At 49.4% G+C, this 14470-nt stretch overlaps 2 protein-coding genes across 2 annotated transcripts in view; one reads left to right on the top strand and one right to left on the bottom strand.

Annotated features, from left to right (window-relative positions):
* The window catches only part of DPYSL2 (dihydropyrimidinase like 2), a 118627-nt gene extending 117091 nt beyond the window's left edge, over positions 1-1536 (bottom strand). Inside the window, exon 1 of the mRNA NM_001434924.1 lies at positions 1053-1536. Within this exon, the coding sequence (NP_001421853.1) occupies positions 1053-1406 (354 nt within the window). The 5' untranslated portion in view covers positions 1407-1536. The remainder of the gene's footprint in view (positions 1-1052) is intronic.
* A 246-nt stretch (positions 1537-1782) lies between these two features.
* On the top strand, positions 1783-9655 carry PNMA2 (PNMA family member 2). Its single transcript, NM_001046473.2, is given in 3 exon segments — positions 1783-1882; positions 5108-5234; positions 5527-9655. A coding segment is annotated over 1 exon segment (1095 nt). The 5' UTR covers positions 1783-1882; positions 5108-5234; positions 5527-5939; the 3' UTR covers positions 7035-9655.
* The last annotated feature ends 4815 nt before the right edge of the window (positions 9656-14470 follow it).

The following is a 14470-nucleotide window of genomic DNA, read 5'->3' as shown; positions in this document are numbered from 1 at the left end:
ACTTGAGACATTAAGGCTGAGAGAAAAAAATTGTACAAGTATGAAGGTCACCCTGATAAAGGAAAGCACATGTGGTATGCGAAGACAAAATGCACACTGTACTTATTTCCCGGAGATGACATTTTCTGAAATTCGGTTTACCAAATTGGTCTTCTTTGTTCCCTCATTTAACACAGTATGGGGTGGGGAGCGTATAATTCATCTATGACAATCTATTCAAAATGTGAGGGCTTTTCCCTTTTCTTTTACCCTTTGACTATAATCCACTTAGTCCCCATCCCCAAAGCCCTCCCAAATAGTGGCGAGGTGTGGGGGAGCGCTCTGAGACGCCCTTGCTCAGATACTTAGCGGAACTCTGTTCTCCACATGGGCTATTTAGGAGAGTCGCGGTCTCCTCGCGTGACTCCATTGCTTCCTGGGTTCTTCTCTCGCTGCGAACAGGAGTCAGGGTGATGAGACAGTCTCCCTTGTGGTCCGGGGAGGCGCTGGCCATGGTCCTGACCTCGAGCTCAGGACTCGAGCGCCGAGGGCGCCCAGGAGCCGCGCTGGGAGAGCGCGCAGGGCGCGGCGGGGAGCGGCCGTCGAGGCCCCCGCCCTTCCCGACCCCGGGGGAGCCCGCCGGCCTCCGCGCGAACCCTCCACTGCATGCTCGGAGCTGCATCAAAAAGGGTGGGGCATCCAGCCACAGCTGCAATCGGAAGCCACCCGGGAGGACTGAAGAAGAATGGAAACCCGTCCCGTCCCCTCCCCCTCCAACCATACGACCCCCTCCCCAGTCGGGGATAGGCCGATCCTTTACCCCCCACCCTCCACCTCCCAGGCCCAGGGAGGCGCGGGCAGCCTTTGTGGACGCACGGCCGCCCACCACCGAGCCCGAGCAAAGAGAGGGGTCGGGCAGGGTGGGGTGTGTGTGCACCTGCGAGAAGCGATATTTGAGGCGTGGGTACGCTGGGATCCTCGGTTCTCTGCCGAGCTGGAAGGGGGCGAGGGAGGGGCGATCCCCACGCCCTATTCTCGGTCTCCAACACCGCGCCCCCCACCCCCATACCAACCTGGTCGTTGATGTTCTGCAGAGCTTCCTTGCCCGAGGCCCGCCGGATCTCCACCTTCCTGCTCGATTCAACAGATGGCTCCCCGCCGGCGCGCCGGCCCTGCCGGGAGTAGGGCGTCTGCGGGTCGGGGCCCAAGTGCGCGACGTCCCGCTGCTGGGCCACCACCTGCCCCGAGCCCCGGCCCACCGTCAGCGAGTCGAAGTCGATGGTCTTGTTCTCCGAGGACCCCTCCACCGGGCAGAACATGCCACAGAATTTCTGCCGAGGCTTGGGGCTGCCTGAGCCCAGGTTTTTAAAAAAGGCAGGGACCTCTTCGTCCTCTGCCGCCTTCCCGGATTGCTTCCTCTCAGCCATGGCGTGGGGGCTCGGGGAGGGTCCTTGCCGTTCGTCCGTCCGTCTGCTGGTCCCTACGTCTGCCTGTCTCTAGGCACAAACCCCCTGCCCCGGCTGCAGCCGCGGCTGCCGCTCTCTGCCTACCGCAAGGTGTACAGAAAGGAAGGAGGGCTGGCGAACGAGCGACCCACCCCTCTCGGTCCCTCCCCCTGACCCCGCTTTCTCCCCTCCCTGCCCACGCCCCCCGCCAGCTCCCGCGAGCAGCAAAGTTGGGTCTGGGCGGGTGGCCGCTGCGGCAGCGAGAGCGGAGAGGCTGCCAGTTCCCGGCAGCTGCGGGAGGAGCGAGGCGCGGGCGGGGCGGAGGCGGGGCGCGGCACGCCGGGGAGGGGAGCGAGGAGCCGGGGAGGCCAGGGAGGGCCTCGCTCCGGAAGTGAAGCTGCCAGACCACCGGCTAATGGAGCGCAGCGGAGGGCCCGCTGACCGCTCTAGGCGCCACGGTGAGTACCCGGCAGGGCACGCGGGGGCGAAGATCGTAGGGCGCAGTCCCTGGTCCCCGCGCCCCTCTCCCGGACCTGCCCGTCCTAGGCGCCTCTTCCTCACCGCATTGCGGAGGTGGGCCCACGACGAGTGCCCACCGTGGGGAGGGCTCCCTCCCCCTGCCCCGGGTGTGAGCTGATGGGTGGGGAAAGTGGCACACTCTGGCGGGCTCCAGGATACCCATGGTGGAGGGGCGGGGGAGAGAAGGAGGGGCGGCACTGGGGATGGGGAAGAGATGGCGCAGGCCGCGCGGAAAAGGGGGGACCATAAGAGGCGCGGGGACACTAGAGCTTCGGTCTAACCACCGGCCGTGGTGGAATACTGGGAGCAGAGATTGAAACGAGATTCTCACTTACTGCTCCCACAATAGTGATGGTGGGGCGCATTATGGCCGGGAGAGACACAGAGGGGCGTAGCAAATACGAAGTGGGTGGGTGTAGAGACAGAAAATAGATCTACAGTCTGTGCAAGTGTAGCAAGGCGAGGAGTTGGCAGGTACAGCCCAGCGCGGCAACTTAAGGATATAGTGAGAGGGGACACCGGTGCGCGGTATTGGCCGAGGGCGCCGTGTACCGTCGCTGTGCCACTGCGCCAAGAAGGGTCCGGCAGAAGGTCTTCATCTGATATCTTCCGCCCCTCCCTCCTGCCAAAGGGGGAAAGATACACATGGAAGCCCACCCGGCCAAATCCCCAGCCCTACCCGGGGCCACTGGCGCCCCGCCTCATTCTACAGCCCATGTAGCGCACTGCGCCAGATCCGCGGGGTTTCCTAGGCTGCCAGAAGCCGCGTGCCTGGGCGCTAGTGCGCGCGAGTCCAGTACAGGATCAGCATGTGGGGCGCGGCTGTGATGGTTGCCTTGAATTGTGTGAGGCCAAGCAGCGGAAAGGTGTATGGGGACGTGGTGTGTATGCACGAGTAGATCAGCCTCAGCCATGGAATTAGTGGACATCCAGGGGGCATTTTGATGTAACGCCAGTACATCAGGCCAGTAACACGGCCTCCAAGGACCCTTCATTGCTTACTTCTATTCCCCGTGTCTTTTCCACGTCTCAGTCCCTGCCCAGGGTTGATTACAGCCCCGCCCCTCTCTCCACAGTGGCAAAACCCTGCAGAAACGATGCCCATCCTTTGGCAGCTCGAGAAGGAGCTCTGGGCATGCTCAGTGATCAGGGTGGGTTTAGACTGGGAAACTGTTAACCACAGGAGCGTCGTGCCAGGCTGAGCAACCAAAGATTCGGTCCCATTGTCAGCCCTTGCCCTTGGAAGGACTAAATGCGGATACCCAGCCCTCCTCCACAAATGCCAGGGAAAGGTGAATGGAGTTAAACTTAGAGGACAACCAATCCCAGTTGGAAGATAAGCCCACCATGATAGGATGAGGAGGAAGGACAGAGGAACGTACCTGTGCAGATGAGAGAGCAGAGACGGACGTTTGGACCCAGCACCAGATGTGCTTTGCATTTGAATAAAGTGCCTCCACACGAATTCCATTTCCTACTCCTAGCAGACCCCTGGGATGAGTGCTTCCTTATCACCACTTTCCAGGGTAGGAAACAGAGTTAGATGCTTTGCCCAAGGTGACTATATGGTTAAATGATCCAACAAATCCAGTGGGGTCTTCCACCTGAAAGTCTAGTTCTTTTTCCACTTTATCCTATCTTTATGTGAGATTTTCACATTTTTTCCCCTATCCAAATATTTCCAGTCTTGGTCTTATCCTGAAGCACCCAGGTGGCTCAGACCATAAAGAATCAGCCTGCAATGCAAGAGACCCAGGTTCCATCCCTGGGTGGGGAAGATACCCTGGAGAAGGAAATTGCAACCCATTCCAGTATTCTTGCCTCAGAAATCCCATGGACAGAGGAGCCTGGAGGGCTGTAGTCCATGAGGTCACAAAGAGTGGGACATGACCAGTGACTAACACTTTCACTGGCCTTACGGTGTACCAGGGATGTTTCATTTGCCATATTTCTATTTGGAAGGTTGCATTACAGATTGAGATAGCCTTTGGAGGAAGAAGCCACTCAAAGGTAGCCTAACCTGAGCAGGACAGTTATGTAAGACTTTAAGAGGTGTTTCTTCCTGGGTATGCAATGTCTTCAACGTCTCTTGTTTCCTCTAAATATTATAACCGGGAAGGTCACCCCTATATCTTAGAAGAGGGTCATGAGGCATGAGGGAGGAGTCAATGTACTCAGATCCCTGGGGCTGCTGGGCAAGGACTCAATCCAGCATTTTGCCCTCCCTGCCCTCTGGCACACGCACCTCCTTTCAGCACCTTCTAGAACTCAGGATATGTGCCTACAGCAGGAGCAGCTCCCCCGCTTTAGCTGCAAGTTGGTGTCTGTGGCATATGGACCCCATTTGGACTGATGGAAAATTTTAGGGCAAGAATGATCGTATCCACTTAATACTCCATGACAATAACTCAAGATAGAAGCTCTTCCCTTTTTAAATCAGCCGGTCTCCACCGCTTCTTCACAGATGTGCCTCCTGTCTTTTTCTTTGCTTTTCAAATGACCCATTCAAGTTCAGATGCTAGGAAGAAAGCATTGTGTTACTATCTTAACATTTATAGCAAAAGAAAACCCCTAGTTGTACATTTGCAAAGCATAACCAGGCATAACCAAAGAGAATTAATTCATAACTTCAAGTTTAATTTATTTGGCTCTGAGTTTTTAGTAGATAGTAAAACCTATATTAAGTTGTATTTATGTTAGTATATTAAAGCATATTATGCAAGTTATATTGCTAAACCCATATTAAGTTGATTTTAAATGTTTGAATGATTCTAATTGGATTTTTAATCAAAGGAATGAACTAACTCAATATTGTCTAGTAGCATTAATTAGATTATGAAGGATTTGGGGGGATTTTTTTTTTTTTGGCTTCATGGCAATGCTTGTGGGCCTGGCAGTGAAAGCACCAAGTCTCAACCACTGGACCGCAAGAAAATTTCCAAGAATTCCTGTATTTTTCAATAAGTGTATTAACAGTGTTCACCCTGGGTATTGTCATTGTTGAGTCTATAAGTCATGTCTGCTTCCCCATGGACTGTAACCTGCCAGGGTCCTTTGTCCACAGGATTTCCCAGGCAAGAATACTGGAGTGAGTTGCCATTTCCTCCTCCAGGGACATTGGATATTATCGTCATAAAAATACACTATTTACTATATTTATACAGGGCAGCTTGGCTTGGCTGGAGCAGAGACACCCAGACACACCATTGTGCTGAGTGGGTGACATCTTCTTGTACTAGAAGCTGAATACATAAGCGCCTTGGCTGTCACAGAACATTCTGGAACAAACAGGTACCTAACAAACAGCCTCCCGATTTCACTTTTCATGTGAGAAAGATCTTGAGTCCTGTCCATCACTGGAGCTCCATTAACTGGCATGCCTGATGAGTATATGGTGGGGAAGCCCAATTGCAGGAGGGTCCCCAAGAGAATAAAAAGTCACTGTAAGCAAAGAAGAGCGATGATTCAACTATAATATAAGGCAGTCTCCCTGTTCCCCCCTTCCGCTTCCATCCCTCACCAGGTACCCATGCTTCCCAGAAATGAGAGAGCTGTGTGGTAAAACTGAGCCTTGTTTCCCTAGGAGCCCAAGCCACTCTGCTGGGAAACTTCCCTCCAAGAGTTCTGGCTGCCAGAGTGGAGGCATCTCCCCACTGGCTAGAGAGAGGTGAGGAGGAAGAGACCCAGAGAGGGGTGAAAGGAACTACCACGTGTTTCCGGTGGGGCAGGTCCCCACCCGGCCTCCTCAACGAGACTGCAGAGCCTCTGGCCATGGTCCTGTCATAACTGAGATACTAACCTGGGGCAGGTCTGGAGACCTCACGGAAAGGGCCAAGTTCTTGCCACTGAGCAGCAAGGGTGATTGGTCCAGGACCTGTTAACTGGTGAGTTAGAAGTCTAGAAGCTCATCTGGGATATTCTCAATTTGAACTCAGCGCCAGTCTGTCCCATAAGCTAATCAGTAGCCATAGAGTTCCAGCCAGTCAGTATCCAGCAATGGCGCTGGCCCTGTTGGAGGACTGGTGTAGGATTCTGAGTGTGGATGATCAGAAATCACTGATGGTTATGGGGATCCCAGTGGACTGCAGTGAGGATGAGATTCAGGAGGTCCTGCAGGAGACTTTAAAGCCTTTGGGCAGGTATAAACTCCTTGGCAAAATATTCCGGAAGCAGGAGAATGCCAACGCGGTGCTGTTAGAGTTGCTGGAGGACCCTGAGGTCTCTGTGATCCCCAGCAAGGTTCAGGGCAAGGGGGGCATCTGGAAAGTCATCTTCAAGACCCCTAACCAGGACACAGAATTTCTGGAAAGACTGAACCTCTTTCTAGAAAAAGAGGGACAGACGGTCTCGGGAATGTTCCGGGCACTTGGGCACCAGGGGTTGTCTCCAGCAGCCATGCCCTGCATCTCACCAGAGTTACTGGCCCACGTGTTGGGACAGGTGATAGCACATCCCCCTCAGCCTCTGCTCCCCATGAGGTACCGGAAGCTGAGAGTGTTCTCAGGGAGCGCAGTGCCTGCCCCGGAGGAAGAGCCCTTTGAAGTCTGGTTGGAACAGGCCACTGAGATAGTCAAAGAGTGGCCGGTAGCAGAGGCAGAAAAGAAGAGATGGTTGATGGAAAGCCTTCGCGGGCCAGCCCTGGACCTCATGCACATAGTCCAGGCAGACAATCCATCCATCAGCGTGGAGGAGTGTTTGGAAGCATTTAAGCAAGTGTTTGGGAACCTGGAGAGCCGCCGGACCTCCCAGGTGAAGTACCTGAAAACCTATCAGGAGGAAGGAGAGAAAGTCTCAGCCTACGTGTTACGGTTAGAAACCCTGCTGCGGAGAGCGGTGGAGAAGCGGGCGATCCCCAGGAACATCGCTGATCAAATCCGCCTGGAGCAGGTCATGGCCGGGGCAAGCCTCAGTGAGGTACTCTGGTGTCGACTTAGGGAGCTGAAAGACCAGGGCCGACCTCCCAGCTTCCTGCAGTTAATGAAGGTCATCCGGGAAGAAGAGGAGGAAGAGGCCACTTTCGAAAATGAGAATACTGAAGAGCCGGAGGGAGGGGATGGCTATGGCCACTGGGGTAACGAGGCCAATGACTAAAACCCAACTCCGAGGGCGACCCACAGATGGTGGTTGGAGGGACAGCCACGTTATTAGGCTAAGACCTTTTCAGTCTTTTTTTCTCTATAATTTGCACAGTTGAAATCAAAGCATTCAAGCCAGGTTTTATTTTGTTTTTCTTTCATCTTTTTGGCTGCATCGTGGGGTATGTGGGATCTTAGTCCCCCAACCAGGGATTGAATTCATGTGCCCTGCATTGAAAGTGGAGCCTTAACCTCTGAGTGGCCAGGGAAGTCCCTCAAGCAAGGAAGATCTTGATTCTTCTTCATAAGGAAAAAAAAAAAATATGAGAGCTTCTTGGACTCTACATAGATAATTGCTAAGTCTCTTCAGTCGTGTTTGATTCTGTGCAACCCTGACCTAATGGACTATAGCCTACCGGGCTCCTCTGTCCATGGGATTCTCCAGGTAAGAATACTGGAGTGGGTTGCCATGCCCTCCTTCAGGGGATCTTCCCGATCCAGGGACCAACCCTGCGATTCACAGATGATTATTAATAAACAAAAACTTAAATTCCAAATAGGAGGTCAGAAGCCTAAAGGAATCTGAACCAGGTGTCCTTTAAATCCCTCCCAATAGACCAAAAGAAAGAAATGATGTGAGAAAAAAAAAATCTCTTTTGTCATCTATTTAAAAAATCCCAGCTGTTTGAATTAATTTGTTTTCCTTTCTCAAATCAGCAAGCTGTGTCTCTGAGTACCATATAAGACAGTGTTCAGAGAGCTAACCATCATAAACCTACCAGCCTGGCCCTGCTCATGGCCTCTGAATATGAAAAGCTAAATAAATAACCTTGTGTGTAAAGAAGGAAGCACACACTGGAAGCCAGTAGAAGCCAAGAGAAGTGTCGTTGCTGAATGAGTATGACTCCTCCATCCTGGATTCCTCTCTTTCCTTTCTTGGGAAGTACTCTCCACGTCTCTGCTGGGTGTCAGATAGATGGTTCCAGGCAGCATGTTACCCCCAAGGCCACAGAAGTCCATGGTGTGAGGGACATTCTCAAGAAAGGGTAGACATCACAGGAGGGCCTGGAGGAGCAGGGACGCACTGACCATGTTTTGATTCAGGCCAGTGGTTAGAGAAGAAGATTTTTAGTGACGACAAAAGACAAAGAAGAGAGGAAGTGAGCTGATAGTTACTGAGAAAATGCTCTGCGCCAGGCATCTTACATGTATTTCCTTTCATGTGTACAGCATCCCCAGTGTGGGATAATTATGCTCATTTTAAAAGAGAGGGGGGACTTCCCTGATGTTCCAGTGGTTAGGACTCCACAGTTCCAAAAATAAAAAAGCAGGGGTTGAAGATTTGATCCCTGGTTGGAGAGCTAAGATCCCACATTGCCAAATGGCACAGCCAAAACTAAACAAATTATAATTTTTAAAAATATCTCCCAAATAAAAATAACTAGATAAGTGAGAAAGAAAAAAAAGTCCTCATGGGTTACATGGTCTGCTCAACATCAAAACGCTAACAGGTGGCAGAGCACAACGGAAGTCGGGACCTCTGTGACTCTCCCTAATCCGCTCTCCACCGTGATCGCAGTTTTCAAATCGTGCTTTGTAGTTCTGCAGGGACATTTCAGCAATTCCATGTTGAAATTGTATTTTACACTCTTTAAATCTCTATTAGATAACAGGTAGACAGACACAAGTGTGCTGATATCCAGATTTTAACATACTGGCATTTGCCAGCAGGCTCACTGTTGTTTCCAGATTGACTCATTTTGTGCAGACCTTGGAAAAAAGATTCCCTGGTGAGATCCAAGCACACAGCTAAACTTCTACTCATTCTTCGTAGATTAAGGAAGTCATAGCACTTCAGAGGTGTTTCATTCAGGCTTATGCATGTTCTGTGATGCCAAGTGTGCTTCAAGCATAAATGAGCATCATTCAGTTAAGCACTACCCAAGGCTCCAACACAATCGATGTCTCACATCCTGGCAGCTTTGTATGTACAACAAACAATTGGGCTAGCTTCTCTAAGTATCAGTTTTCCTCATCAGAAAAATGGGAGGCCTATAGAATAGGGTTGTTGTTAGGATCAAATGACATAATGCCTTTTAAGCACTTAACGTGGTGTCCGGAACACAGAAAGCCCTCAATACGTGGAGGCTCTTTCTCTTATCTTTCCCATGCTTATTGTCTGATCAGTGCATGTTCTCTTCTTTTTCTAAGTCCTGCAATAATGAGTAAATAGGTAATCTGTCCGGTTGCGACAACATTGCATTAGAAACCATTAAGTACTTGTGGTAAGTTGGCGCGCTTATTGCATTATCTTTGTGATCAGTTTTCCAGCTATTGTTGACTATTGTTAGTGATTATGAGAAATAAATTATTCTTTCTGATGGTAAATAATTTTAACTGAAGGAATATCTTGAGATTGTAAGAAAAGGCTTTTATTTAAAAAAAAAAATGTACCACTTGTGAGTACTTACCTTTACAAATAATAGTTCAATTTTTCAATACTGTCAAACAAAGTGATACACCCGGATTTCATGTGTTTTTTGTATTTGTAAAAATGGCCTCATTGTTCTCATGTATTCTCAGTAGTAAAGTGTTATAAATGTGAAGTTATAAAATAAATCCATTCTGGTAAGATTCTGAATTTTTTGTGCTTTGTGTATTATGGTTCTGTATAAACTTTTGCTTAACAAAGGGATTTAATTACTAAAAAAAAATTTTTTTTGAGAGATAGAGATTAGAAAATCAAGCTAAAACCACAAAAGATCTTGAATTCTTCTAGGAAAAAAAAAAAAACCGAGAGCAAAATGCTGGGATGGAAATACTTGGACTTGGTCTCCAAAGATGAGAGGGAGCTTAGTTCACCCATCACTGATTTCCCTTTTAACCTACAAGAAATGACAGATGGAGGCCGGGTCCCTTGGAGACCTCCAGCCCATTTGCTTAGACAAGTAACTGTACCTTGACATTCACCAGCCTCTATTCTGCCAAAGAGGAAGTGACCCAAAGGTGAAATACTGCATTTCTTGGATGAAGTCATTTTTTGCTATATAGATATATTGTCCTGGTGCTCCAGTCATGTCTGACTTTTTGCAACCTCATGGGCTAGCCCACCGGGCTTCTCTGTCCATGGGATTTTCCAGGTAAGAATACTGGAGTGGATTGCTTTTCCTTCTCCAGGGGATCTTCTCGACCCAAGAATTGAACCTGAGTCCCCTATGTCGGCAAGCAGATGTTTTACCGCTGAGCCACCTGAGAAGCCCTATATAGATGTATAGAGGGGTTAAAATTTCTCTTGTCTTCAGCCCTTTTGAAAAGAGGAAGAGCACTTCCTCTTTTCTACAGCACAGTGGGGGAGCATTCCTCAAGGGCTGTACATAGTGCAGATCGACCCACGATAAGTGTCAGGAGGGATGCTCAACACTCTCTCCCAATCACTTGAGCCAAACCTTCCTGGAGATTGGTCTCACCTCTTACTTAATCTGTGTCCAATCCTGACCCTTGGAGTCCAAGGCTTCCAAGATGACATAGTCCACTGCTGAAGTTAACTTTTCATTAGGGGCCTGTCAGACTGTAGGTGTCACCTGACATCTCCCCCTGTACCAGCCAGTCCTGCCAAGCTTCTCTTTTTGTCCATGCTAAACACAAGATCTCTGGTCATCAGTTCCCAACTTGACTTTCATGTCTACACTACACTGTGCCTCCTCCCCAGTGCTGATCTTTAAGACCCTCCCACATGCCTACTGTATTTCCACAGCGTCCTGAACGACTAGCCTATATGACCAGAGTCCTTGCTGGATACTCTATGACCGTATTCCTTGATTGAACTCTGGTCCTCCTGAGACTCTATTGCCCTCAAGCCCCTTGAGGAGAAGCTGCTCGTTCTCTCCCACATCCAGAGAGATTGGAGAAGGGTAATAACATCTCTTTCTCTCACCATCATCACATCTCCCCTTGCTCCCTCCTGGCATATGATAACTCACTCTGCCCCACCAGCCACTGTGGATCTGTTGTGACAAGCCTAGACAGAGCATTGGCAAAGAAACTAAAGTTGGTGTGGGTGGGTGGAGTTTAGGACCAAATCTGGCTTGGTGTTATCTAAAGAAATAGGAAGAAAAAATTAATGAGCACAAGCCATATCCAAGGGAGACCTACAAGCAAGACTGAGAAAGCAGGGGGGGTGGGGGGAGTTGTTTGTTTTACTTTTAATTTGGGCTTCCCTTGTGGCTCAGCTGGTGAAGAATCTGCCTACAATGCAGGACACCTGGGTTCGATCCCTGAGTTGGGAGGAACGCCTGGAGAAAGGAAAGGCTACCCACTCTGGTATTCTGGCCTAGAAAATTCCATGAACTCTATAGTCCATGGGGTTGCAAAGAGTTGGACATGACTGAGTGACTTTCACTTTCTTTCACTTTACCTTTAATTGGAGGATAATTGCTTTACAATGTTGTCTTGGTTTCTGCTCTACTATGAAGAGAGCCAGCTATATGTATACACATATCCCCTCCCTCTTGAACCTCCACCCCCATGCCACCCCTCTAGGTCATCACAGAGCGCGAAGCTGAGCTCCCTGTGCGATATGGCAGCTTCCGAGCTCCCTGTGCAATATGGCAGCTTCCCACTAGCTGTCTATTTTACACATGGTAGTGTATATATCGGAGAAGGCAATGGCACCCCATTCCAGTACTCTTGCCTGGAAAATCCCATGGATGGAGGAGCCTGGAAGGCTGCAGTCCATGGGGTCGCTGAGGGTCAGACACGACTGAGCGACTTCACTTTCACTTTTCACTTTCATGCATTGGAGAAGTAAATGGCAACCCACTTGTGTTCTTGCCTGGAGAATCCCAGGGATGGGGGAGCCTGGTGGGCTGCTGTCTATGGGGTCGCACAGAGTTGGACACAACTGAAGCGACTTAGCAGTAGCAGCAGTATTTATATGTCAATGCTACTCTCTCAATTCCAAAGCAGAGTTTTGAAGCTAGATGGCTGAAGGTGGAGTTTTGAGGGAGTGGAGCCTGAGATGAAATATACAAGTGAAGTATAAGAGGATCTGAGACAAGTATTGTCAAACTCATTCAGGATTTGTTTTGCTGCTGTTGTTGTTGTTGCTGTTGTTTGACCATCAGCATAATCTTTGGATGGTCTAAAGGCCCAGGATTAAAGCAGACATCTCTCCCATCCCCCACCTGTTTGAGGGGACCAGGAACTTCTGAGTTTGCCCAGGGAAGACTTAACACTCATTCAGACAGTCTCTCAGAATGGAAGACAGTGTCCATAGGTGGCTATCTCAAAAGCTAGCCTTCCCACTGAACAGGCCCTGGAGTTGTCCCCATTCAGGATCTACATTATACAGCTCTCCCTGCCCAAGTGGCCCTTGACATCCCAAATGGACATTTTCTTAAAAACCAGAGTAACTCCAGAAGTGCATGCCAGAATCAATTCTATCACAGGAGAAAAGCACCGTGTAGGGTTTCAGTCTCTCTTTCAGGCCACCAACTGGAGCTGTCCATTAGTCTAAGAGACAGCTGAGACCTTTCCCCATCTTCCCCACCCCCACCCACCCATGAAGGGAAATGTTCCCAGAGGGAGTTACCCAGACTTTGAGGGGGTGCCACTGCTGGGAGCCATTGCAAGAAGTCCCCAGGGAAGGTCGGGGATGCTCACCTCCACCTCCCATCCCATCCCAGACCTGCCCCTGCTCTGCACGGACTAAAGGCAGAACCCCACTGAGGGCCTTTCCTGGCTTCTTGGCACAACAGTTTTGCCAACAAACTCAATTACTATTATTACTATTAAAGAATATTACTATTCTTGAAATAATAATGGTCAGAAAAGGAAACTTTATGTTTTTCCAGCTTTTCTGAGGTATAATTAACAAAAACAAATTGTATATATTTTTAAAGTACAGTGTAATTTAAAAATTTGTTATTTCTTTATTTCTGGTTGCACCGGGTCTTCGTTGCTTCACACGGACTTTCTCTGGTTGTGTCGAGAAGGGGCTGCTCTTTAGTTGCAGTGTGTGAGCCTCTCATTTCGGTGGCTTCTCTTGTTGCAGAGCGCGGGCTCTAGGGCACCCGGGCTCAGTAGTTGCTGCTCACGGCTCAGTTGCCCCAAGGTGTGTGGAATCTTCCAGAACCAGAGATCAAACCCAGGTTGGGCTTCTCAGGTGGCACTAGTGGTAAAGAACCCACCTGCCATGTGCAGGAAATGTAAGAAACTCGGGTTCCATCCCTAGGTCAGGAAGATCCCCTGGGGAGGAAATGGCAACCCACTCCAGTATTCTTGCCTGGGAATTCCCAATGGATCCTGGTGGGTTATGGCCCATAAGCGTTGTAAAGAGTTAGACGAGACAGAAGCCACTTAGGACAGACAATACATGGTGAAATGATCTCCACAGTCAAGATAATTAACACATCCATCATCTCACACAGGTACCATTGTGTCTGTGGTAAGAACACTTAAGCTGTCTACTCATCATTAAATTTCAAGTGCACACTGCAGTATTATTAACTATAGTCCCATGTTATATCTTCAGTTCAGTTCAGTCGCTCAGTCGTTTCCGACTCTTTGCGACCCCATGAATCGCAGCATGCCAGGCCTCCCTGTCCATCACCAACTCCCGGAGTTCACTCAGACTCATGTCCATCGAGTCAGTGATGCCATCCAACCATCTCATCCTCTGTCGTCCCCTTCTCCTCCTGCCCCCAATCCCTCCCAGCATCAGAGTCTTTTCCAATGAGTCAACTCTTCGCATGAGGTGGCCAAAGTACTGGACTTTCAGCTTTAGCATCATTCCTTCCAAAGAAATCCCAGGGCTGATCTCCTTCAGAATGGACTGGTTGGATCTCCTTGCAGTCCAAGGGACTCTCAAGAGTCTTCTCCAACACCACAGTTCAAAAGCATCAATTCTTCGGCCCTCAGCTTTCTTCACAGTCCAACTCTCACATCCATATATGACCACTGGAAAAACCATAGCCTTGACTAGATGGACCTTTGTTGGAAAAGTAATGTCTCTGCTTTTCAATATGCTATCTAGGTTGGTCATAACTTTTCTTCCAAGGAGTAAGCGTCTTTTAATTTCATGACTGCAGTCACCATCTGCAGTGATTTTGGAGCCCTAAAAAATAAAGTCTGACACTGTTTCCACTGTTTCCCCATCTATTTCCCATGAAGTGATGGGACCAGATGCCATGATCTTAGTTTTCTGAATGTTGAGTTTTAAGCCAACTTTTTCACTCTCCTCTTTCACCTTCATCAAGAGGCTTTTTAGTTCCTCTTCACTTTCTGCCATAAGGGTGGGGTCATCTGCATATCTGAGGTTATTGACATTTCTCCCAGCAGTCTTGATTCCAGCTTGTGCTTCTTCCAGCCCAGCATTTCTCATGATGTACTCTGCATATAAGTTAAATAAGCAGGGTGACAATATACAGCCTTGACATACTCCTTTTCCTATTT

Source organism: Bos taurus, chromosome 8 (assembly GCF_002263795.3).
Source record: "Bos taurus isolate L1 Dominette 01449 registration number 42190680 breed Hereford chromosome 8, ARS-UCD2.0, whole genome shotgun sequence".
Classification (NCBI taxonomy): domain Eukaryota; kingdom Metazoa; phylum Chordata; class Mammalia; order Artiodactyla; family Bovidae; genus Bos; species Bos taurus.
Note: the sequence above shows the minus strand (reverse complement) of the source record. Positions and strands in the feature narration are given on the sequence as shown.